We start from the raw sequence: 26,379 nt of genomic DNA on the forward strand, positions 1-26,379 counted from the left end.
AATACACAGTGTCTTGTAACCTTTTTGGCTGCTCCAGCTTTGGGAGCAGCATTTGTGGCATTCTAGAAGAAGAGGTGTGAAAGTTCAGCTGCCTGCATAATTCCTGCATGAACTCACTTCAGTGGCACATTGCTCATGCAGGGTTACATTTCAGCTGAGGACATGTATCTGACATCATATAACAAAAATACTTAAATTGAGGAAAATCAGCTGTGGATTTTTAGAACTGAGCTCTCTAAGCAAAGTTTGTGGGAGACATAAGGCTCTATCTCTTAATGATTTCTCTTAGACTAGTAAAACAATCCAGATCAAAACCACCTCATTAACTGAGGTGGCACAGTATAAATTAGGATTATAGTCTTAAAAATGTAGTATTTATAGGAAGTTAAACAGGTGCTAGATTTTTAATACATGTCATTTGCTGCTAATGGAGCCTGATTCATGTTACACTATTCAGTCTTGGTCAGAGTGGGTGGAGTCAAATTCAATTACAACTGATGGGGTTCTTTTAAGAAGCAAGGCTGGAGGTAGAGCTGCACTCTACCAAGTGCTGCTTTAGAAGTTGATTCTTAAAGTCGGCGCTACTACTGCAGAACTAGGTACAACTCAAAACAAAGTGAGGTTTCATGATGTGGCCTAATAAGGGAAAGTGCATTTGGTTGCCCTGGAGCTGCCTAGCTGGAGACTGGTGCTCTGACTCATAGTCTCTCTTTGTTTCCTCTGTTGCTCAAGACTAAACTGCGCCCAGTCCAGCTTATATGTCTTGACACATCAGCATAGCTACAAATCCTGCATAAGGGCTGGGAGGAGGGAGTGGCCAAGGAGGAAGCAGCTGACGATTCCCACCCATTCCCTGTGAGCTCCTGACCTACTCTCTGCAGAGCCTGTTTGCTGCCTTGAGTACCACTGATGTGTGCAGCTGGCAGAGGAAGGGGATTCCTCCTTCACTTGCTTTTCTGCAGGATGGTTGTACCTGCTCTGTGCTTTGACCCTGGGTGACAGCTGGGAACTTGGCTTTGAAACTCAGGTAGAAAGTAATTAGGAGTTTAAAACTGTAAGAATTATGTTACATTACTTTCTAAATACAGCTGTGCACAACAAACAGCAACTGTGCTGTTGAATGCAAGGTTTTCAAATACACAGTGCATTTGCAGTAGCCATTTCAAAAAATTGAATAAATGTTAAGCAATGCAATTTATTCAAAAGCAAACAATCCCCTGTCAGTGAAAGGCACTGCTTCAGCTCATTGGAAAGTAGCAGGAGGGATATGAAAAGCCTGTACACAGAACCACAGTAAAAGCTTAGGCTATTTTCTGATTGCACTATCTTGTCCAGCTAGTGCTATTTTAAATGCCAGTAGTGGCCTGTTCTCTATTTTTAAACCCTCACAGCAGCAAGGCATTGTGTTTCCTGTAAATATAGCATTTTGACTATTTATTTACAGACTGCCAAACCATGGTGTGCCCCGAGGAAGGGGCAGCAGTTACATTGCCCCCAGGAGCATACTAAGACAGGCCTGGTGTCTGATTCCTCTCCAGAGGGAGGGACAAACCCTTTATCTGGGATATGTTTTGCTTTCAGCTTTATGTTGGCTGAGCTGTGTTTGCAGGCAAGGTGGGGAAGGAAAGGGGTACAAATCATACTCCACCCAGGAGGCAGGAAAGCAGCACAGCAGTTTGTAGAGGCAGGTTCTGCCCCTGCACCTCAGGTCAAGGTGAGTGAAGGAAAGCCCTGATCCAGTGTCCTCAGTGAGGGGATCTCTTTTAAACATAATTATAATAAAAAATACCTTCTGGTGGCTGGCACACAGCTGCTGAAGAGGACAAAGTCAAGGTATGATTATGAGAAGTTTTTAATTTGCAATATTTTCAATGTCCCTCCTTAAAAGTGCATGTATTGATCTTTTTAAATACTCAGGTGACCAAATAGAAGGCACTATATCATGAATGTAAATAAGACATACACAAACATGGGGAAAAATTAGCTTAGAACAAAGGTCTAGTTATGGGCAATAATTTCTGTGCTCTTGGTCCTATTGTGTCCAAGAAATAAAATGCAGTTGTCCTAGAAACAAATCTAAGTGCTGTAAAAGTTGAATATTGTAAAATTTTGGATTTATTACAAAAGCCAGCAGTAAAACAGTTTTTCTGACAGAAACCAATCCAGCCGTTCTGGGCCCCTTGGGTAAAGGAGGCCTTCAGGAAAAAAACTAATCTGAGCTCAGCTGTGGAATACAGATCGAAGCCAGAAGTTAACCATACAAAATACCATTTCCTGGAGCCTTAATGTAAATACTAAAACTCCAAAGCCAAACTTCTCTGGGTAGATATAGTACTGCCATTAATGAAATATGAACACAGTCATTTTAGCATTTAGCAAGCAGTGATTTTATTGTCACTTTCACCTATTTATGTGCAATGGGATAGGAGAGCCAAATGAGCAAGTGTGTTTAAACTATTTTTTCTTAAGATAAATAACTTGCTTAAAGATAAATGAGTGACACTGAGATACATTGGCCTGGTTGCACAAAGAAACAGCCTTTAAGACTGGATAATTTGGGTTCCTGAGCTGTGCCCAGGGAACACATCCACAGGATTGTGCATGGGATCAGTCCCTGTGCCCATCCACTAGGGGAGTGTGGATGGTCTGTAACACTAGAGACCAATGTAACTGAATGCCAGCCCCTGTAATCCAGAGCAAGAGTTATTTTAAGATGGGAAGGAGGCTGGTTACAAAGCAGGGAAACACACCAATTCTCAGTCAAACACCTTTCCAGGATAAGCAACATAAAAAGAATAAAGAGGCTAGTTCAGTTGTTCCTGCTGGAATTCCCACTCTAGAAGCTGGAAATCTGCATGAAAGGAAAGAACAGTTCCCAGTAGCCTTTAGCTTCCATATGTTCCTGCAACACCAAATTGCAGGGCAAGCAGAAGTGGAGGATCTTACATTAAATTTCAGTGTGTTAAAAGAAAAGCACATTTGCCACATATATTTCATAAAATAATTCCAAAGGATGTTGATCTGTAAGGACACACTTCATGTCTTAGAATTAAAAATGTAATCTGGAGTTCTTCATCCCTGGTTCTTTGCATTTGACATCTATTCAAGGACTGTGCAATGTTCTCTGACGTGTTCCACAACAAACAGATCACTGATAGGGTTTGCACTAAAGCATAGCATTGTTGGAAGTCTTGGTAAAAAGGCTGGAGATAGAACAGAGATGAAAATAATTAACTCCTTCTAATGAAATATGGTGCCTCTGTTAGGAATGAGGTGAGCGGGGAAGAAAATGTAACAAACTTCAAAATATTGCTACTTATATCTACTCAGTGGATAGATGATCTGTCTGCTTGTCATCTGACTTCTCAAATATAAAATAATTTTTAAAAATGGGAGGTTACCTGAGTTTTAAAACAGTAAAAGGAATACACTCAATTTAGCAACAAAGAGATTTTGGAACTTAGCCTGTTTTTTACTTCATTTCTGCAGCCCCTGACAGTGAACAGATGAGATTTGCAAAACCATCCACATGAGTTACTTGAAGCCCTGATTTATTGCTTTTCATCAATTCATGAACTTTTTGCTCTCATCCATTTCTGTCTTGTCAGGAAAGCTCTGCTCCTTCCATTTGCAGAAATGAGCAGTGTCTGGAATAATTCCCTTGTGCGTTTCCCACAGGGTTGGCAGGCAGATAATGTGTTTTTTTTCTGCAGCCCATACTGATTCGTGGCAAAGAATGGAAGTTGTCAGCACTCTGTCTTGCCACTCCAAGTGCACAGCTCAGATTGTAAAATCTGTTAGTAAGAGCCATAAACCCAGTGCAAGCTTTCTTATTTTATTTAAATTGAGATGAAAGGAAGGAAAACCTAAAGCAGTTTTGCCCAACAGCCACACATACAGCAATTTTTACTTCCAAAGCATTGATGAAATGATTACACACATCTCTAGTTGGGCATTTCAGTAGGTGTTGGTGAGTACTTGGTCCCCAGGATCTTCCATTGTGTCACAACTGATGATGAGCTCCTGTCTCATCTTCATTTTTGCTCTCCCCAACTGCCTTTCCAACAATCATGAAATGTTTCTTTCCCTTGGCCTATTACCACTTAGAAAAAAAGAGCAAGGTAGAGCAGTTTTGCATGTGAAGATTTCTCTTTAAAAATTGGAGAGCTTGGTCAAAAAAAAAGTCCTGGGAGTTCAACTCTAACCTCCCTCATCAATTAAAGGTAATAATCTTGACCCTGAGCCAATAAACTCAAACATTGATCAAAGTTTCTGCATGACTGCATGCCCAGTATAAAGCCAGCTCTTAAGATGGAACATGCCTGGAAGCATGAAAACAAGGATCAAGGTAACTGTAAATCAATCCAAATTGTCTTCTCTCCACCCAAAAGAGTGAAAACATAAAATTTACTTGAAAACTCTAGAAATTTGCACTATGGCAGATATAAGCATCTGCTGGTGCTGAAAGTGCACCAAAGCACTACCAAATTTTAAATGGCCTTATTTATTTAATTGAGTTCCTAAAATTGTTAACTAGCACCCTGACAAAGATTAAATCTTGCACATGAGAGGTATCTTTTCATTCTAAAGAGTAGTTGCTCCAATATGCTACTCTGTGACAAATAAAAGTATAAGAACTGAAGTTTAGCCGTTTGGATATATTAGATTACACTGAATAAAGTATATAAGGTAGGGTTGGATAACAATATCATAAACAAATATTGCTGCCTAGAAACAGCAGGCATAGACACATTAAAATATTTAAGGTACCTTTAATATTAACTACCTAGCAACAAGTCCCTGATTACTTCAAGGAAAATAGGCACTACTGGAGAAGGTGGGAATCAGAGCAATTATTATTTTTATACCTTTTTTTTTTCTCCTCAGTAACAATTAATCACAAAACTTTTATTATATAACATACAATTACCTGCGTAGGGAATCCCTGCCTTAAATAGTTTGTGCTTGACTCCGCTAAGAAGCAGACATGGTTGTGAAATTAGAGGACGTGGATTTGCCAGAGCTGAGAAAGTGCATGGCTGGGTTCTGGCTCCTGCCGTGCCTCGGATTTACGGCGCGACCCCACCAGCCCCTCCGTGCGCACGTCCCTGTTTTGGGATTGCAGTCAGAGGCAGCTGTGGAACCTGAGGCACCTTACAGGATGTCCTTCGGCAGAGAGCCGGGGCAGGGCGCTGCTGATGTCACCCGCCAGGGCTCCCGGCGCGGCACCGCCGCCTCCCTGCAGCCCCTGCCGAGCACCAGAATTTCCTCCTGCCGTGCTGGCGAAGCAGGAGGACCGCCATGGAAAATGGTTTACTGTAATAGCAAAGAGAAGTTTCTCATCTTGCATGTGCCCACCGTGTTGGCAGGATGCTCCCCAGCAGTGTGGGCAGGCTCTGGGGAATGTCCCCATTCCTAGGTTTTCTTTTCAAAGCTTATAAAAGGTATCAGGTTTGCATTGGAGGCCTTGGGTTCCTGCAGTTCCAGTTATAACAAGCAACACTGACATATCCAGCGTTTTAACAGATTTGGCTTCCAAGATGGGTTTTGTAGAAGCTTTATTGCACACGACACTCTTGATCTTCACATAAAGCCAATAAACATTTCCAGTCTGGGATCAACACAAAGATAATTATCTCAAACTTAGGCATTAGAGTTTGTTTCAGTTTATAAACCCAAAAGAAATCCATTGGCTCATTTCTGTACCTTTTTATTCCATAACCACAACTCTAATCCTCATTCCAAATCTCAAAATCACCAATGGTCTTACTCCATCAATCTCAAAAGAAGTACAGGCCTGCAAATTAAAAAAAAAGCAAACCCAGAACTTCTTCAGCAGCTCTTTTGGAGTGAACACAAGCAGCAGCTCTTAATTTCCTGCAGGGCAGAAACTGAGCACAAGCTAACTGAGGGAAAGCATGGTAAATTGAAGTGGAAAAAACAGGGGGGAAGGTGTGATTTCAAATACCTTGCTGTCAGTGGCACCTACTTTTGAGATTAGTGAGCAGGTCAGTGTTGGTGGGATGGGCCTGGCATTTCTAGAGGAGAGAATGAATCAGCCAGCTACAAAACCAGGCCCTGTATCAATGTTCACCCAGGAAAAGTTTGCAAATTTTACTCACTCACTTGAATTTGTGGTTTTTATCAAGTGAGGAACGTAGAATTGAGACATATATTTATTATTTGTGAGTGTGTATTGTACTTTCCTCTGATAAATCTGATAAAAGTTACTCCTTTACCATAAATTATGCTTTCTTGGTTTCATTACATTAAAATTAAACATATGTTCTCAGATTTTTACAGAGAGGCTTAAAGCATTCATCTTCATAATTGATTCACATTTTGTACCATCCAAGCCATATCACCAAGACGGTGAAATTCTCTGTGTCACATTGGTGATATTTTTACTTTTTGTCCCTCTGTTTTCCATTGGGAGCTCTGCATGAGTCTCCAGCAGTTGTTGATGAAGCCTGATCCATTGGAGCAATCCCTTCCTGCTGCTTCTTTTCCTGTAACTCTCCTTTCAGGGGCAGGAGATTTAAGGAGCTTTTTGTGCTTACAATTTCCCCTGTCCTCCCTGGTGGATTTTCTGCCTCAAAGACTGGACAGCCAAAGCTTCCTTTGATTCCAGAAGTTGGAACAGAGCCTGAATATATTTATGTAAATGACTGAGCAAGAAGAGACTCAATTTTTGTATTAGCTCAAATGGACATTTCCAGTGTGACTCAAGCAGGTTTTTTGCAGAAGGTGCACCTAGGCAAAACAAACCCCAAGAGTCTGTCAAATTTAAAATATAAACTCCTGAAGTTCCTTGGGCTTAAGCTCAGGAATTTGTTTCTAACTAATGGGTTTTGCTACATGATGCTCTGATAAAGGCAAAATTCACCCAATGGAAGAACCTAACAGTACCAGTGAATGGTAATTTAGCATTCATCATACAGATTTTGAGATGAGGAGATTCAGATTAGGTATTAGAAGAATTTTTTTTCACTCTCTAGCTTCTCAGGCACTGGGAATTGGTTGTCCATGGAGGTGGTGGAGTCACCATCCCTGGAAGTGTTCACGAGGAGCCGGATGATATGGTTTGTGGTTTAGGGGTGGATAATCGACGGTCTCCTCCAACCTTGACAATTCTGTGATTCTGTGACCACGAAAAGGGTCCATTAGAGCACTAGCATTAAACGCAGAACAGCGTAACAAAATCTCGTTCCTCAGGGCCAGCCGGGGCAGTCTGTCCGCTGTGCCAGTGACAGACATCGCGGCCGTTCCCCCGCTATGACGTCAGAGCCCGTGACGTAGGGGGCTCTGACGCCGGCCGGCAGGGGGCAGCAGCGCCCCGCGGATGGCAGCCAAACCGGGCCCGGTGATTCCACAGAAAAGCGGAGAAGTGACGGGAGAGCCTCACCTGAGACCCCGAAAGGGACGGGGATGGCACTGAGCTCCGCACGTCTGCCCAGACAATGCTTGTAATGCTTGTATCGCTCTTATGGCACATACGCAGCATCTTTGGCTCAGGTATTGCTCTTAGAGGTGCCTGAACACTTCAAAACCTCAAAACTACAAAATAAGAGCGGGATTTAAGTAGTTCTAGCGCTTTGTAGCAGTTCTTTTTACTTATACAGACTGGGAAGATGCAGTGTGAGGAGGTAAAAATAAAATATAATATCTCAGCCTTGCTTTTAAATACAGTGCTGCCTCAAGTGAAAGGTTAGGCTAGCAATCTCCAGAGGTCCCTTCTGACCAGCACTGGTACAGCTACACTTTGATTTCTGAAAAACTCATTTTGAAAGGGCAAAATATTAAAATCACCATCAATATATTCAGTAAATACTTGTTTTGTTGAGGGTGCTCTAGGTGAAAGCCAGGCTAGGTCAGAATTTATATAAGCCACTTTTTCCCTGAGAGGAAGTGATTGCATATCCCTTCAGTGACTTACGTCACCAATAAAAGCTGCCAAGGAGCCACAAACGTCTGACTCTAAGGATTGCTCCAATCTTTATGGTTTGATAGCTGACACAGCCTTCCCTTGAACAAACTGGACTGTAAGAAGAGGATATGTAAAGCACAGAGCAAAAACTGGTCTTTGTGTGATGGAGTAGTAAATTAAATACACATAAATTAATCCTATTATCACAATTGTTGGGGATTATTTTTCACCTGATTTCCATCTCAGAGAACTTTGCATGCTCTTGTGTGTACTTAAATAGTCTTTTAATTACCTGATTCCAAAGTGCTTGTTAGTCATTAAATACTCCATGGGCATAGGTCATGTTCCCATTATTCCAGTTTACAAGAAGCACAGTGAATTATTTGCAGTGTCAGTTATATAATCCAGTGGTGTTGATTCTCAGTACTCCTCAAATCCTTTCCCCATAGGCATTATGAAACACTGGCAGGAATTTTATCTTTTATTAAACAAAACTGATATTTAAAATTACATATTCTAACTGAGGATCCAACTTATGACCACGGCTGGTTTTGTTAGTATTAAACAGTGTTTGCTTTTGGACTCTGTGTTTGATTAAGAGTAGGGCAGGAGCTCCTGTTTTTAAGATTGTTAGCAAATTTAACTGGAGTTTGTGTTTATTTTTTTCACTGTAATTAACATTGCAGCTCAAGGCAAATCAAATCAGCCAAATAGAACAATCGCTTGTGTGATGCACCAGCTGGTCTCAGAAACTTCATTTCAAACTGGAAAGTTATTTGGGGACTTGCTCATGTTTGCTTTCTCACTTTTTGGAGTGGGTTTTTTGGCACATTCAGGGCTGCTTTTTCTCTAAAGAGGTAAATATGTCTAGGGGGGCACAAATGGGATGTCAGGCTTTTTTCTTTTTCTTTTTTTTTTTTTCCCTTTTTCCTTCCACAACTTACAACAGCAGCCTAGGGAAAAAAAAAAGCAGCACTGAAAAACTGATATATGTCACAGAAAGAAACAAAACTCTTATGAAGAAGACTTTCTTTTCTTAATTAAAACAATAAAATGAGAAGCTGTGGCCCAAACCTTCTGGGGAAATGTTTACAGCCTTAGGGAAGTGCTGGAATCCACTGGCCTGAAGTGTGACAATCCTACCCTCTCTCAGGTGGCTCTGAATGCCTGAGTTCAACTTGCACAATATCTATAACGAGGCAGTGACCTCACAAGAGCAGCACACAGGACATGACATGAAGACCGTGGCTCAGAAGAAGAATAAGAAGAAGAAGGCTCAGAACCCAGCCAGAAGAGGCACAGAAAGCAAAGAGGGCTGAGTAGGATGAATGTTGCAATTTCTTGCAGCTGGCAAGTATTTGCATTTCTGTGGGGTTGCTACACCTTGGCAGAAACTTCTCCTGCTGCTTGACAGATGAGACAAGAAAGACAGGGAATGAATGGGTGAAAAGAAGGTTAAAGAAATGTGGAAATGGGCAAAGAGACTGTGATTCATAAAAATTAGGGTGCAGCAAATCCTCATAGGCTGTGAATAGGAAGAGATCACATTACCTCGTTCCTGCCTTGCCTAACCTGTTCTTAAACAACCCCAGCAGTGGATAGTGCCCACATAATGTAACTGAGCAGTCTATTCCCAGGCCTGTTTAGCCAAATGCTTTGTTTCTAACTCATTTGTTTGTCTAACTCATTCTTCCTGTGATTATACTCAGCACTTGCATTTTCTGGAATAAGACTTGGGATTGTTTAGCCTCAAAATGAAAAGATTCAGGGGGGAACATTTTCAATGTGTGTTCAATGCCTGATGGGAGGAAGAAAAGATGGGGCTAGACTCTTCTCATGGATATCCTGTGAAGCGACAGGAGGAAATGGCTGCAAACTGAAATACAAAAAATTACACTTAGAGTTAAGAATTTTTATTTTTCTGTGAAGGTGGTCAAACAGTGGAACAGATTGCCCAAAGTGGGAGTGGAGTCACTGTTTTTGGAGATACCCAAACCCTGCTGGACATGAACCTGGATAACCTTCCCTAGCTGATCCTGCTGTGAGCAGAGGGCTTGAACCACAGGTACCTTTCAGCCTCCATCATTCTATGGCTCAGCAACACTGGGCAAAGAAAACAGTTATTCTTGTCCTCTTTCAAGCAATTCTCGTGTGTTTCAAGACTGTTTTCCTGTTTCCAATGAGAAACTAGGCAAAAAAATCCCCGTTCTTCAAATAATAAATGACAGTTTTTAAAGTTCGGATTACCCTTCATTTCCTTTGGCCTGCTTTCGATAGATAATTCTTAAAATGGTTGTATCAAACTGAGTATACAATTCCCACTGAGGTCTGACTCAAGAGTAGAGTAAAAGGATTACTGGGTAGGTCTTATGCATAATCTCCTATGTATTCATTGTAGTGTAAATGGATTTTTATTTCACTTTTTTTGTTACTGGTTCCTTTATCAATTTATGATCCAGGACTACCCCAGAACTTCTAAGTAACCAACTGTTCCTGAGCTTGTATTTATACAGATGATTATTACTCTTGAAAATTTTTCCTTTTGCCAGGCATTTCATTAATATCAGGTAATTTATTCAGCTTGCCATAATAACCTCTAATGGAATCCTGATACACAGCAGGCTTTCTGACCCTCCTAGCCTGGTGAGTTTACTAAGTACCCTTGTTATTCCATTATTTGGGCCATTGGTAAAGGTACAGGGTGGCACCAAACTAGAGTGTGAACCATTAGTAACCAGTGTCCAGGCGAAAATTCCCAAAAGTTAGGACTGTGGAGGTGCCAGAAATGGACCATATTTCATTAGGTAGTTACAGGGAAATTCCAAGGAACAGGATCAAAGGTCACTTTAAGTGCAGACACAACTACTGCCCAGGACTGCTAGCCTGTCATAAGAGGAAAGGATTTGATTCAATCTCATGTTTATTGTCTTAACTGTTCACACACTTCATTGTCCTGCAGGTATTTGAAAGTACATGCTTTGATAAATTTTTTTCTGTTCTTTCTTTTCATTTAAGAAAAGAGCCTGACTGTTCTAAAATTCTGTGACTCTTCCTACTTTCCCTTTGTTAAGGTCAGGATGGTGGCATAGATTCCTCAATATATAGGAAATTATAACCGCCCAGTGGTTTCACAGACATTGGAAATCAATAAGAAATTAGAAATCTGAATACTTTTCCTATTTTCTGGGGCCTCATTCTCTGTCAGTTTTCAAAGACCAGCACTTACTTCTCCAAGCTGATCATGTCTCCACCTGGCCCTACCAGACTGATGACCTAGTGTAACTCCTGCAACAACAACTCATGCATGTAATTTTCCTTCAGTAATTACTCAGGGATGGTTCTCTTTCCTCCTACATCCTATATGGTGCAATAGTGTATATGGCCTGAATAAATGAAAGGATGCCTTGCAATTCTTCTTGTGTCTCTTCCCCCAAAGAGGCAATTAGCCATTTATATGCAGTTTCTAGGATATTTTAAAATTTTGTTTAGGAATGTCTTTGACCTTATCTCAGAAACATCAGGTAAAGCTGAGCTCCATACCTGTCACAGTGTTATAGCCCTCTGATTTATCACACATGGCCATAGAGCCAGGGTAAAAATCTTGTACAGAAATGCAGTAGACAAATTGTTTAGATATATAGATATTGTAATATAATTAAAATATCAAAATGAAAAGCACTTTGCCAAGTGTTTCACGTGGCTCTTGTTCCGTCTTGCTCCACTCCAATGTTGATTCTCACTGGCAGTCCCCCCTGCAAATGCAGAACCTGATTGACTCCAACAAAAATACAGAACTTCCCTGATTTGTCTGAGGTATGACCATACATAAATTCTATTTTATTATTATTACTATAAAAGATAGACCTTACTTTCATTTATGTGCATATAAATACGAATGTAAACTGTTACCATGGCAGTTTAAAACATTGTACACACATCAATATAGTCAGGTTATAACACTTTTGCATAGTAGGGAAAAAATGTTACCTTAAGTCATGAATCTAAAAGTGTGGTGCAAAGAACCCGCTGTGTGCTCAAGGACAAGGACTCATGCTTTCTGATTTTCAGTCCTCTTTTTCAGCCTCATGTCTATCTTCTTTCCCTAGGTTTGACAATGACCTACATAGCATTGCACAAGAAAAGCAAAGCCAGCAATAAACACTTTTAGCCTGTATATAGCAATGATCATCTCTCCCAGTCACTCAAGTATAGAACATATAATCTCAGAGGAAAATAAAGTTCTTTTAATCTTCTGGTTTAGCCCTTTGAGAGTCATAAGAATTCTAATTACCGGCACAGTACTTAACTGAGCATCAAGAGCTTGAGGATTGCAGATCTACATGGGACTTTTTTGTCCATATGCCACAGATGAAGGAAAAGCTGATAAGTGTTTTTTGACCTAAATTGTTGCCTGGCAGCTAGAGATTCTGCTCTTGGGAGGAGAACATCACACATCTCTACTCCTCTTAAACACTGAGGTGTATCTGCAGTGTAAATGCAGCATTAGGTAGAGGTTCTGTAAACATGAGTTCTCATGGAGACCTGTGGGTGTGTGTGTCAGTGAAGTTTTTTATGGCTCCCAATTTCTGCCAGAGTAATTTCACTCACAGTGTTAAAAACAATCACCTCATCTGTGTGTTGGTGAATCTGTCTGAGATACAGCAAGGCTCCCAGAAGATCACTCCTACTGTTCCACCTCATGACATTTGGGAAAGATGATGGTGCCTGGAAAAGCTCCTTTGGATGACACTGTCTGAGGCTCAGCCCAGGGCTCTGCTGTTCTATATGTGAGCACATGAACTGGGTTCCTTAAGAATTGCAACAGAAAACAGGAGATCTACTTCAGAGCTGCCTCTGACAGGCTCCAGCTGCTAAGGGGCCTGTAGGACAAAACTAGACCTAATCTTAAAACTAACCCCTGGAGTGTGCATAGTTCAGCAGCTGGACCCTCAGCACCAGTTGTTTAGTTCTCCAAATCCTTTCCAATTCTATGGCACTGTTTCTTAATGCAGGCATGGCTGGCATTGGGGTATCCATACCATAGACATGATCTGACTGTGCTCAGTGTGACACTGGCACTGAGTGACACTAAGGTAAGTCCTGACCCCACAAAATTAGGCTCCTTCTGCTTAGTAAGGCCAGGTTAGTTTGTTCTACCTTCAGTTACTGTGATTTGGAGTCCAGCTTCATAAATAGTATTTAATAGGTTACTGTGCATCTGCAAATCCAGTTAACAATATGCTGTACAAATGCTTGTGGCTATCCAGTGCAGGCATGGGACAGGAATAGAAACACGCAGCTGGGAAGGAGGAAAGGATTATTTAAGCTGGCTTTAGCAGCATTCAGTATTGTTGCTGAATGTCATAGCGTGTCAGACCTTACTCTGCAAAGTTCCCTCTGGAACAACTTCTGGGGTGAGGGAAGGAGAATTTGACCCCAACTTAATTTGTTGCATAGACTTTTGCTGCAGCTGTATATGTGCTATTTTGAAAGCATGTTATTCTTAATGCAGAGAATAGAGTCCACTAGAGTGATGTAATATAAATATTTAGAGTTAAAACTTTATTAATTGAATTGAGTACTAAAGTATGTTTTCCATCACAACTCGGTAATGTTTAAATCCTGGAATGCTGAGACCACTGCATGATGAAAAATGCCTCATCATCTTATGTTCATCCCTTAAACATCTCATTCTGTTATTGACCTTGCCTTTTGTAATTGTTCTAAATCCCTGGAATCTGAGCAGACATTGCTGGCTCTGCACAGCACCTCACACAGTGGGGATCCTTATTCAGAACTGGAGCTCCTGGGCATGACACGAATGTAAGCAGTGCATAAAAATTCATAAATATTGCATAAATTAGGAGTGCCAGGAGAGCAGGGAGCAAGAGGAATGTGATTCAACCCCCCCCTCACCCACTTTTCCTGCATTTATTTCCATCACATATGACTGACAGATTTTTGCACTGAATAGCTAATACATTTCCTTTTCCTAGGGCAGCCAAACCCAGGGAAAAGTGACAAAAAGACGTGTACAACACTTCAGCACTTGGCAACTACTGCTGTTCTTCAAGTGTCATTTGGTGCTTGGCCTCCACAGTATTCACAGCACATAAAGCTAGTTATGCAAAAATGGAATAGATATATTTTGTTACTTTTGCTGTTTTACTGCCTAATCTACTGATGTATTTTGAGGAAAAAGCTAGATGCAGTGGACACCACTAGTGTTACAAAAATGATGATGTTTTTTGTTTCTATAATATTAAAATAGAAAAAAAGCTCTAGGGAAATTAAAGCAACTTCCAAGAAAGCGAATTGCAAAACTAATTCAAATTGGCTAAATGGTCCCAGAAAAAAATACCTCTTAAAACTTTTCTTTTTCTAAAAGACATATTAAATTCCAGTGATCCTGAAATTATACTTTTTATCCTCTCTAAAGACAGAATTTTTCTTTTTGCAATGGGAGCTATTTTGCTCTTTAGAGAAACCCAGCCCAAATTAAAAGTAAAGAAAGGGAGATAAGTTCTTCCAAAGGGTAATAAAAGCATTACTTTTTCAGACTGATGAAAATCAAGGAGAATCTGTTTTAAATGAGATGCAAATTTTATTACAATGGCCATGAAGAACAGCCTGCTGTTTACTTTGGAGAAATTATGAATTAAATGTGGCCGTGGTATGGTATAAACCATATTTTAACTGAGGAAGGCAGCCCAACAACACAGTAAGGAATCTTTTTATGTGCATCAGCTTGGTAGTCTGCAAAGTGCACTTTGCAATTTCAGAATAAAATAATCGTAGGCAATCAAAACATTCTCATTTATTTTTGAAAATGGTCCCATTGATTTGCTCTTAACAGCCAGTGCAACAGAGGGAAATCAATACACTGTCCATAAGCCATAGCTTATCTTGCAGATATTAGCCACATACACATTGCTTTGAAGGGAGGAGGTTGTTCTTTTCCTAGTGCTCACTGAAATGGAAATATTCCCATTGCCAGTAAGACATATTCATGGGGAAGAAGGAAATACCAGAGTTCCTCTTCCTTTAGAGATAACTACAGCTGCCACAAAAAGTAATTTCAATGAAAAGAAATATAAAAATAAATTCAGGCAAAAATTCTTATGCAGAACTGCTTTCCCTGGGTTTTGAGTCTTCATTTTCTTGCCAAAAAGCTAATGTTCATGCCAATAGTTTTGTATTTTTCTGTTATAAAACAAAACACACAGCTATTTTTCAGTAATACATTTACAGGCACTTCAGAAAATGTTCTAGTCCCAAAGAAATGTCTTTCATCTGCTATATTGCCTGTCAGGAGACCCTCTTGTGGTATTCTTGCTCTGAGGAGGTTCCTTCCCAAAGCAGACTCTTCAGTCTCTATTTAATGCATAACAGACCCTCTCTAAAAAGCACACAAAAGCCTTCTCAAAAACATATTTCAGAAGAGGAAAGTAACTTTACTTATAGGACCCCCCTAAGCTCCAAAGGAAAACAGAAGCACATGGAGGTGGGTAGGGAATGCCAAGGAAGAGTACAGAGATGTTGCCTTGGACACACAGGGATGAAAATAGAAAGGACAAAGCATAGTTGGATTAAAAACTGCCAAGGAGTATGAAGGGTAACAAGAAAGGCTTCTGTAGTTGCTTTGGCATCAAAAAAGATGACCCAAGATTTTTCTAATGTTTCTCTGGAAACTGCTAGGAGCATTGAAGCCAAGTTTCACGACTTTTTAATGACCAATATTTAGAAATAAAGTTCCTCACACTGTCTACAATGCCATTTCCAAATCTGGTACCCTTCACCTCAGGCAGAGTGGTGTAATTGTCCAATCTGTCCAGCCAATTGTACTTCCAAGTGTGGAGTGCTACTAAATCACATCCCTTTCTGTTAATCAACATCACATCCCTTTCTATTAATCAACATTTAAACTTGAAACCAAGCTGCTGGCAATCAGGTAATACTGAGAGAGTGCATGACTAATTGTCAGCCTACTCATTTCTTTACCATTAGCTAGTGACAATGAATGGCAAAAATGCAAAACTAATCTTTCAGTTTTTTTCTCCCTATGCTAACTAAAGCTGACAGGCTCATAAAAACAACACCCAGCTGTGAATCTCTGGGAAACACACTGAATGCAAGCAGAAAACTACCCATGGGGGGGGAAAAAAAAAAGCTCTGATCAAAGCATGAAAAAGGGCAGAACAAAACTTTGTCCTTGAAATCCCTGCAAGCATTTTAATGGTGACCCTCTGCACTGTGCTACAACACTGAACTATTTGGGAAATGCAAGCAGAATAGAGATGATGTTGCAAGTGAGAAATATTTACTGAATGATAGTGCAGGCTAAAGGCATGGGAACAAAAATAATGCTTTGACCCACTGAGAAGTTCAGTTCCTAGTCCCAAACCTGAAAAGTTCTGAAGTACATGTTTATCTTAAAAGATGTTAATGTTCAATTAAACCTATTTAAATTGTACATATAAAGTCATGCCTGTACTTAAATGCTTCTCTAGACTGGCTGCTCAGTACCTCCCAAAATCAAGCTCTTCCCTGGCTTTTGAATGTTCACATTTAATAATGAGATTTCTCATTTCTTAATGTCATTTAGTCATTTAGTGTTTTGTAGCATCACTAATATATATCAGTGGAGAAAAATAGGATGGGAGAAATCAATTTTTTCAAAGAGTGGTTTGAAAGTAGTGGTTTTTTCTCCTACTGTAGGTGGTTTAACAATAATTGGTAAATATTTTAATTTGTGAATTGAAGCAGCCAGCAGCCCTTCACTGGGATGGCAGGTGCTCACCAGAGCTGCTCCATCTCTCCCCTACCTGCGTGCAGGACAGGATGCTGTTTGTGTGTCCATCTCTTCCTCAGCTTCACAGGGAATGGGACTCCAGCTTCTGTAATCAAACAAAAGCTCTGGAAGCCTGTGGACAGCCCTCAGTAAGGCTGGGAAGGGTCTGTAGCAGTGACAGGTTTGCAGGTGCATTTTCCAGGGTTGCCTGCAGAAGAGACAGAGGGAATCATTTGCCCCTTCATTAGGAGGTGCCGCCTTGTGCATAAACATTTAAAATAACGATGAGCCCTGTGCTGTGGTCCTGAGACTTCCTTTCACCACGAGTTATATCGTGTATCACCTTCTGAGGGCTGAGGGGAGTGGAACTGAGGGGGAGAGGGGAGAAGATCCGGACTGAGGGGAGCGGAGATGAGGGGAGGGGGCTGAGGAGAGAGGAGATGAAGGGAGAGGGGATGAGAAGATCCTTTCTGAGGGGAGCAGAGATTAGGGAACGAGGAATGAAGGGAAAGGGGCTGAGGGGAGCGGGCTGAGGAGAACTGATCTGAGGGGAGCCGGGCTGAAGAGAAGGGGCTGAGGGGAGCCGGGCTGAGGGGAGCTGATCTAAGGGAAGCCGGGCTGGGGGGAGCCGGGCTGAAGAGAAGAGGCTGAGGGGAGCCGATCTAAGGGAAGAGGCTGAGGGGAGCCGATCTAAGGGAAGCCGGGCTGAGGGGAGCCGGGCTGAAGAGAAGAGGCTGAGGGAAAGGACACCCGGGCAGGGTCGGGAACGCAGCCCCGTCCCCCTCAGGCCCCGCCCCTGGCCCCGCCTCCCCGCGCTGCCCCTTTAAGCGCTCGCGGGGCGGGGCCGGGCGCTGTCACGTGCGGCGGCGGGAGCGGAACCCGAGCTCGCGCCCGCTCCGCGCGCTCGCGCTCCGGCTCCGGGGCAGCGCCCGCGTGCGCGCCCCCGCGCGCGGCTGCTCGGGAGCGCGCCTCCCCCCCGCGCCGTGCCGGCCATTCCTCCTTCCGCCCCGGGGCCGCGCGCGGCGGCGGGAGCAGCGGGAGCGCCCCTTCCTCCGCTTCCCCTGCCTGCCGCCCTCCGTGCCCCTCTCCCGGCGTGCGAGCATGGAGCTGTTCCAAGCCAAGGACCACTACATCCTGCAGAGCGGGGAGCGGGCGCTGTGGTGCAGCCGGAGGGACGGCAGCCTGCAGCTGCGAGCCGGTGAGACCCCGCGGCCGCGCCCGGGGAAGGGCGGGCTGGGACCGGGCGGGGGCGGCGCGGTGTGCCCGGCGGTACCGCGGGGGTTCGGCTCGGTACCGCTGCCCGGAGCAGCCCCGGCTCTCCCGGGCCGCCGCAGGTCCCGGTGTCCCGGCTGCGCTGTCGCTCCCGGGTGTTTCCCGTGCCCGTCCCCGGTGTCCGTGCCCGTCCCCGGGGACCATCGCTGGTTCTGGTGTCACCCTTACATAAGGGATGCTCCCCATGCACGGGCATTGCGTCTTCGGGCAGATGTGTCCCCCGGCCGCCTCTTCCCGGAGAAATTGAACAGGTGGCTTCGCTGGGTAGGGACTGGCTGACCTGGAGTGTCCATTCCGACCCTTTGACGTTCTGTGATTCTGTGCCTTCCGAAGTGCTGCTGAATTTTTCAGTGATTACAGGCTGTGCGAGTGACAATTACACAGAACCCCACTGTGTGTTAATGTAAGACTGAAGGGAAGGCAGCGCGAACAAAAATTGAGCTGAGGTTGTGTAAAAGGGAATTTTGAAACAATGATAATTATCCTGTCCTACCTAGGAGGTTACTCAGTAAAGATGTCTGTAAAATAAAATGCCACCCCTGGGAATTGTCCTGCTTTGCATAATGTGTGCCCTCTGCCCATGGCAGGAGGGTGGAACGAGAGGGTCTTTAAGGTCCCTTCCAAGCCAAACCATTCTATGAGTTTTTGTCATTTTCTGTAATTCTAATATGTAGCTTTGATGGAAAGGACCATGCTGAGCCTGCTTGTATGAGAAAGAAACTGTAAACAGCTGTTTGACCAAACATGTGGCAGGCTGAGCAGATGTTATATACAGCTTTCTAAAACTGGGATCTGTGTTATGCCAAAAAAGATGGCTAAACATGTGTATTACCAGGCTGGCTATCTGACTCTATGAGTTTCTATGAAAGGCTGGACAAACTTTAAACAAAAACATCAAATACCGTTGTTATCTGTGTTTTTCCAAAGAACTGTTTTTCATACTGCGCTTTCTTGTGTTATATTTTCATCCATGAGTTGTGTCTTCTCAGTGCAATTAGTTTGTGTCTCTTAGATAAATTTGCAATCTGTGTCAAGTTAGCATGACTAATTCCTGTTCATTACCTTCACTAATCCAGCAATACTTTGATTTGCAAGTGATCTTACAAAATAATTGGTGTTAAGCTAGCAGCCAGTGCTGCTGGTCAGTGAAATGTGTGCTTTCACAGGGGGGAACCCCTCAGGTTTAGGTTTGTGATGGCTACAGCCATCTGCATGGGCTAAAAGCTCTTCCTTGACCCACAACAGTTAAAATACCAACTAGTGATCTGTTGGTGTTGGTAACTTTAACTTTTAAAATCATTAATGCCTTGCTTTCATTCAGCCTGTGTTTTATTTTTTCTTGGTGTCCCTTAAGCTGCTGGAGGCTTCAGTGCCCAGCAGTTTGTCTGCTGCTGTTCCAGCAGCATTTTTGTCCTTCGCCTGCCTCTGCATTTTCAGGCAGTTTCCATGTGATCCCCATTGTGTGTGAGCTGCAGATTAACGAAAGGTAATGTGATATTGAAGTCCCCTGGCCAGCTTGAAACTCTCAATTGTTAGCAATGCTTTCCCATTTCTGTGTGTTCGCAGCTTTGTTTTCCCAGCCCTGTCTGTGGGTCATCTTGACAGCAGACTCCAGGTCTGTGAAATGAAATACCTTAGCAGGTTGAAAGTGAGCCCAAGAAATAAACAGTTCTCTCACAGGAAATGTTTCTTGGATCAATAGCTCTTTCTTGTATTAAGACAAAACTGCATATCCTCAAGTTTGCAATTTTATTACATTTGACCATTTATTACTGAGGCCACTGCCTGGAAATGCGTAAATGAATTTCTGCGTGATGAGTCACTGCCGTGTTAAAAAAAACAACAAAGTCATAACTTGTGTTCATTGACATGTTTAATAATCTGTCAAAAGGCTGTGATCTAGCTCTGTGTCTCTGCTTGGTTTTGGAGGCCTTGGTCTTAAAAGTTCTGTCTCACACAGGCTGCTCTGAATTAATCTTTGCACATTCATGGGTTGAAGTAGATAATTCTGGTAAACCTTGCAAATCATTACTTGAGGGGATAGGTCTGAATCTAAAGAGCTGATGCTAAGCTTTAAAGTACTCTCCTTCCTCAACTATAAAGCCATGTTCAGAAATTTGCTAATGTTGAGAGCTGTATTTCTGACCTCTTTGAATCATGGAGATAACAGCTTGAATTTAAAAAAAGGCAAATAATCTTGGTAAATATTTGCCATAAGCAAAGTCTGAGGTTGGCCCTCGTTTGAAGGATGTCAGCCTGTGTTTACAAGATGTTTCTGGGCTTTTTTTTTATTCTCTAAAGTGAAAGCACTAATGAGTCACCTGCAGGAAATCCATGAATCACTTTGGCATCATAGATTTTTAATTTTTTTAAAAAAGAATTTGGCTGTTGAGAGCGTCTTTTTTTCAGTGTAGTGAAAAAACATATGCTGTTCAACCATGCCTTAAATGCCTTACATCAGGTCTTGGTCAGGATTTCACTCTTGGATTACTCTGTTTATGCTCTGTGTGGCTGCTCCTGACGGTAGTTCTACACAGATTACAAATACCTTTTTGTTGATGATGTTTGTATAAATTATGTGTTTATATTTGCATATGTGCACACACACACACATATATGCATGTGTGTTTAAAGGATAAAAAATGTTGAAGACACTGAATTCTTCTCACCATTTTTTAGCAGTGGAAGAAGCAATGAGGCTGTTATGGTGTGAAACCTTCTATTATCATTGTGCTGGCCTTGATAATACTCCAGGCAGTAATGTCAAATAAGATTGGGAACAGTTGCTACTAGAACTGTTTCTTGTAATTGTGCTGACTCCCACTGCTCTGGAGAAAGAAGCCTACCAAATATTTTGAGGGATACAAGATTGGAATTAGTCTAACACAGCTTTTGGGGAGGTCATGCTCAAAGACTCCATTGCCTCTCCTTGAAACAGTTAATCTGTGTTTTACCTCTGGAACTGTAAACTAGAGGCAGATGAGCATTTGTTTATTTCAAACACTTTAGGAATTTATTGTTTCAGTATTCATTTTCATCTGTTGAAAATAGTTGTGAGTCAGCAACTGAAGCAATGCACTTTAAATACTTCTAGTGAGTGATATGTTACCAAACAGTACTTTCAGAGTAGTAGTGGACAGATTTCAGGTTAGGTGTCTTAGTGTGATCATGTGAAATAATTTCTGAATCACAAATCATAAGGCCATCTAATATCCCAGCTGTGTGCTTGCTTTACTCCTCCAAGGCATTGCAGGAGTCATGTAGAAATGACTTGTCCGAATTCCTGAGCTGTTCTTCATGGCTGTGGGCTGCAGGAGGAGGAGCAGGTATTTGTGGGAAGTCAGGAAGTGCTCAGGTGAAGGTCTTGAGCTAATGAATGGTGTAGGCAGTGATGCCACTGCTACCAAAACATGTTTAAGTCTACAGAGCAGTCCTAGACATGGCTCTGAGGGTAGCAGCCTGAGTGTGAAGTCATGCTGCTGAGTTATTTCATACAGAATTGCCTTCCTGAATTTCAGTAGTATGTCTTGGAAACTGCCTATCTATTCTGGGAAATGAATTCCACAGGAGGCTGGAGCTTTGGAAGAATTATCTCTGTATTTCAAGTTACTTCATGAGGAACCTCAAGCTGTTTTTTGACACCTTTTTAGCTGCAGTGGGTATCACACTTTATCACCCTTGCTTGCTCATTCTGTTCCCTCTTTTCCCTGCCCTTCCTTGGTTGTCAGCATCACGTACTTGTGGCGTATGTGACAAACAGATGTCAGAGCTGATCTGCCTGAGCTGCAGCCCAGAGAGAATGTAGGCTGGAAAAATCTTCAGCACTTGGGTCCCTGTTGCTGCCTTTTCCTTCTTGTGAAAGAGAGCAGAGGGGACCAGGGGAGTGGGCTGGGCTGCTCTATATCCTGCCTCAGATTAGATATTGCATACATTAGTCACTGTTGGAGCTTCTGACTCTGAGACAAGATCTTCCTATATATTTGTCAGAGAGAAATTATCTTCTGCTTTTTATAAGTAAGATCTACTTTGTAATTCTAACCATGATTCTTTTTATAGAGCATAGTAAACCTACAACTGAGACTTAGGTGGGTTGATAGTGTGTTGAAGCCTAGCCTGGTGGGAATTAAATAAATCTTGAGGTGAGGTGTTTCTTTACTTTCCTGTTGAGTCTTAGCAGGTGATGAGTTGAATATGACAAGGGTGTTCCTCTTTTTTTCCCTCCTTTTTTTTCTGTGAAGAGTTCTGAAAATGCCCAACTTGTCCCAACTCAAATGTGTAGATGTCTTGGACTTCCTGCCCATGCTGAAGTGACCTGAGGTTTTATATACATGAAAAACTCCTGATACCTTCATATCTTGATATTCTGGTGTTGCTGGTTCTTTTTTTTTTTTTTTTTTTTTTTTCCTTCCCCTGGAATTAAAATTAATCTAATTCAAGTGGATTTCTGTGGCTTGTATTTTGTTGGCAGAGGTGACTCATCTTTGATCTCATGAGTTAGAATTAACTAAATATTGAAGAGGAAATTGCAGACTAACTGCAGCTAAAATATTTAGAACAGGGGACACTGATTTCAATAAAGAAAGGTCTGCATCTGTAACTAGGGCTTGTGGTTTTTTCATCTGAGAACACTGTTGTTCTTGTTAGGTTGTTTCACAGTTTAATGGTGTGGGTGATATTTCAGCTGTATGTGTAAAGAAACATTAAAACTTTTGTGACTTTGAGTTTTAAACTGAACTGCAGGGTAAGGCAGCTACTTGTTTGATACACTGCTTGTGTTCTTTCAAAACAACTGTTGTAGATTGGGATGGGATAGAAAATAAAGTAACAGGAGAGGAGTATTGAGAAGAGGAGAAAATACTGGTTGTATATCTAGAGGATAAATTTGGAAATAGTGCAGAAACTGTTTTTTATTAAAGCTTGAATTTAATAAACACGAATATTAGTACTTAACCATCAGTTGTATTTTCTTACTCCAAATATCTTCCCCAATAAAAACTGGGAGAGGACTTTTTTTCCTGAAAAGCTGAACCCAAATAAATGGAATAGCACTTGAACACTGAGGTTTTTCTTTTAAGGCAGAAATCTTATTTGAATAGAGCCCTGGAGCAATGTTTGCTGAGTCTCTGAAAAACTGAAAACAAGGCCCTTGGACATGCTTTGAACAGAAAAACAGAATTCTGAGCCAAATTTAAATCACCTTGCCCAAGAGGTAATTGCAAGATGTAAATGGCAAATATGCTGGCCTGTCATTAACATCTTTCAGTTTTTTCCTTGTCTCTTTCTCAGTTAAGGAAAACCAGCAACTTTTGCACATATGGGTGATGGTTAAGTTTTTCCTTATATTTGCATGCCTTCCAGTAGCATTTAAATAATATATTGCTGCTTGTTATCTGAGTAGTCAAATTGTCCCCAAAAGTTAAATTAAAAAATAAAAATCAAGGGAGGCATATTGGGAGGGGGGAGTGGCTTGAAATCCTGTCTGTTCCTGAAACACTTGCCAAATTTTTGAGTATAACTCTCTTATTTAGTGTTAGAAATGGTTGTTTCCAATCCATAACTCTTCTTGTGCTTTGATTCTGATTAATTGGACAATCAGAGAGGAAAGTTAATTATGGCATCAGAAAAACAGGTGACAGTGAGGGAAATCTTTACCTTGCTTAGACTTGACTCACACTGTAATTCTCTCATGGCTCTTAAGAAGCATTAGCATAAGTCAGCTCACTGATTAGTAAAACAAACTAATTTCCATAATTGTCAATTCCTACTGCTCAGGAAATGTTTATGTTTTAAATTTTTGAGCATAAAATTGCTTTCTTGTGTTCTTCTTTCAGTATAGGAGTAGCTGAGCAAACTTTTAATAGACAATCTTCAGAATGAGTGAACATAGTGTTTAAGCTGTCAGTTCTGTAAGTAGGTTTGAATAAAATCTTTCTCCTGCCTGATTGATAGTTTCCCTCTTGCATAGTAAATAGGATTTTAAAAAATGCAGACAATCTACTGCTTTTTTAGTTTTAAGGGTATATCCTCAAACAATTTGGGCTTTGTTGAAATACCAGCTAAAAATGGGAATGAATGTGTGTTGGTGTGGAATAACATTAATTAGTGCAGAGTTGTTGCTTTTGGAAGAATAAAAGATATTTTTTCCTTTTCTGTTTTACTTCTGAGAAAATATATTTGCTAACAGAGTTCAGCAACCTGAAGAATAAGTAGAAGCTCAAAGGTTAAAATAGAAAAGCCAAACCAGCCAAGCAAAAAACCAACACCCTGAGCTCCAGTGGTTTGGCACTTTATTTGCATTTTAAGAGTCCCTGCTGGGTGGTTTTCTGAATGGTATTTAGGGTTTGTGGAAGGGATGTGAGGAGCTGATTCTTGTTTCAAAGGGCTGAGATGCTCATAAAAGGTTGTTACATATATTTAGCCACCTGCATCTCTAAAGTGGGATGCACACACCTTGTTGGTGCTCAAGGCAGTTCACTGGGGTTGTGGGAAGAAAATATTTTGCACCATTAATAAAAATAAACACTGTTTTTAAATAGTGTTTATTTCACCCATTAAAAACCTCTTATCTTTTGTATGTTTTATAATATATGCAATATGAATTATTCACACATTCTGCTGGACTAATAAATAGATATACATATGTGCTAATTTTGTTTTTCTTGGTGTGGCATTTGATAAAAAAGTTTGGAGGCCACTGATGCACAGGGTCAGACTCTGTTTGGAGCAAACACTGGTAACAGCAGTTTGTTTCCACTTCCAGTACAGGGGTTCCTTGTGCAAGTCCATGTAACATTGGACACTCTCCAGGCAACTGAACATTTTCCGTATGTTTTCCAGTTTCCCAAGCAATGCCTGGTGACTCAAGGGAGTTTCTGACTGCACCAGAATACAAAGAAGTATTTCTTTATCAAGATAAGTAGTAGGGATTCATTTTTGTTAGATGCTTTCTCTGGCACTTGCATCCTGCCTTGGCAGCAGCAGTACAAATGTCTATTATTGTATGCTCCCATCCCCACTGCTTTAAATCTGTCACTAAGTTGAGCTTGAGCTGTTTGTGTTCATCTCTTTTAATGCTGAGATATTGGAGGGAACTGTCCCAATAAAGCAGGTGATTAGCTGAAGGGATAACTTGTTTAAAGTTTGGAGGAGAACATGCAAGGAAATAAAGTTAACACTTCACAACAATTAAGGGCTTGTAATACTGGATGTCTTAATGCTCCATCTTTCTGCAAATAGCTTAAATACAGTTTTAGAAATCTGTGTTGAAAGGAAAACTCAATAAGCCTAAGTTTTATTTGCATAAGTAGTGCTTTGTGTCCTCCAAGAGAAAGAAGTTCCATTTTATATTCCTAAGTCTTCCCAGTTAATTTATCATCTCTTGATCCTGGCTAAAATTCCAGAACACTGTTCAAAGACGAACTGGAACTTGGGAGCAGACTTTCTTTTGAAAAGCCACAGGAGGTCATAAAGGTCAAATAATACTAATAATAAAGTCTTGCAGTTGTTTTTGATCTAAAGCAGGCACAATTTAAAGAAAAAACCCTCCCTGAAATCTATTTTAAAATGGTATTGAATCTTCTTCCTGCAAATTAACACTCCTGGTGTTAAAATTTACATTAACAGAGCTGCATGATTTATTTTGGCTAAGCATAGTGAGTCATTCTGCTTATATTTTTTCTATATAAATATCTATGGCTTGTGTTGAGTGGTGAAAATGATGGAGAATTAGTGCTCTGTCAGACTCCAGGAAGACTTTTTGAGAATTGACATGTTAATGTCCATGCTTATACACTTAGGTGTAACCTGAAGGAAATTGAGTGATGATGTTTTATATTGAGTACACTGGCAGGAAACACTTTCTAGCTGAGGTTCATTCCCAAATCCAACAATGAGGGAGATAAGAGGTGTGTGTTTGCCCCCTGAACTACAGCAAGATTGGAAGAGGAATAATTACAGCTGCTCAATGGATTGAACCAGGCAGTTGTATGGGCTGGATTTAAATGATAAAAAATGAGTTTTTATTTTCCTTCTTGCCTTCTCCAGAGGAAGCTGCCAGCCTGCCTCCCCAGGCTCTCCAGACTTGCCTCCAGCCATTCTGTGTTGAGCGAGTGGTTTATCCCAAAGCAGAGGTTTGTTTTCTTATCAGAGTTTGTGTCTGACCTTGGATCAACTCAGCTGGTGGTGGACTGCAGAAAGAGCCAGAAAGCAGTTTTGGGTTTTGATGCTCTTCCAAGCTGCTTTTGTATCACCTTTATCAGGGTTGTGTTTGTGTAAACACAAAGAATTAAAGAGACTGCTGGTGAGCTCTGGGGGTGGTGGTGGAAGTCAATCACATCAAAGCTGGTTTTGTTCTGGATTTATGACAGAAGTTCTGTTGTGCTGCAATGAA

At 41.4% G+C, this 26,379-nt stretch overlaps 1 protein-coding gene across 1 annotated transcript in view; it reads left to right on the forward strand.

The window, feature by feature from the left end:
- The first annotated feature begins 17,578 nt into the window (after positions 1 to 17,578).
- INPP5F (inositol polyphosphate-5-phosphatase F) overlaps positions 17,579 to 26,379 on the forward strand; it is a 37,665-nt gene continuing 28,864 nt past the window's right edge. Inside the window, exon 1 of the mRNA XM_056494285.1 lies at positions 17,579 to 17,916. Coding sequence (XP_056350260.1) covers positions 17,820 to 17,916 — 97 coding nt within the window. The 5' untranslated portion in view covers positions 17,579 to 17,819. The remainder of the gene's footprint in view (positions 17,917 to 26,379) is intronic.

Source organism: Oenanthe melanoleuca, chromosome 6, assembly GCF_029582105.1.
Source record: "Oenanthe melanoleuca isolate GR-GAL-2019-014 chromosome 6, OMel1.0, whole genome shotgun sequence".
Classification (NCBI taxonomy): Eukaryota; Metazoa; Chordata; class Aves; order Passeriformes; family Muscicapidae; genus Oenanthe; species Oenanthe melanoleuca.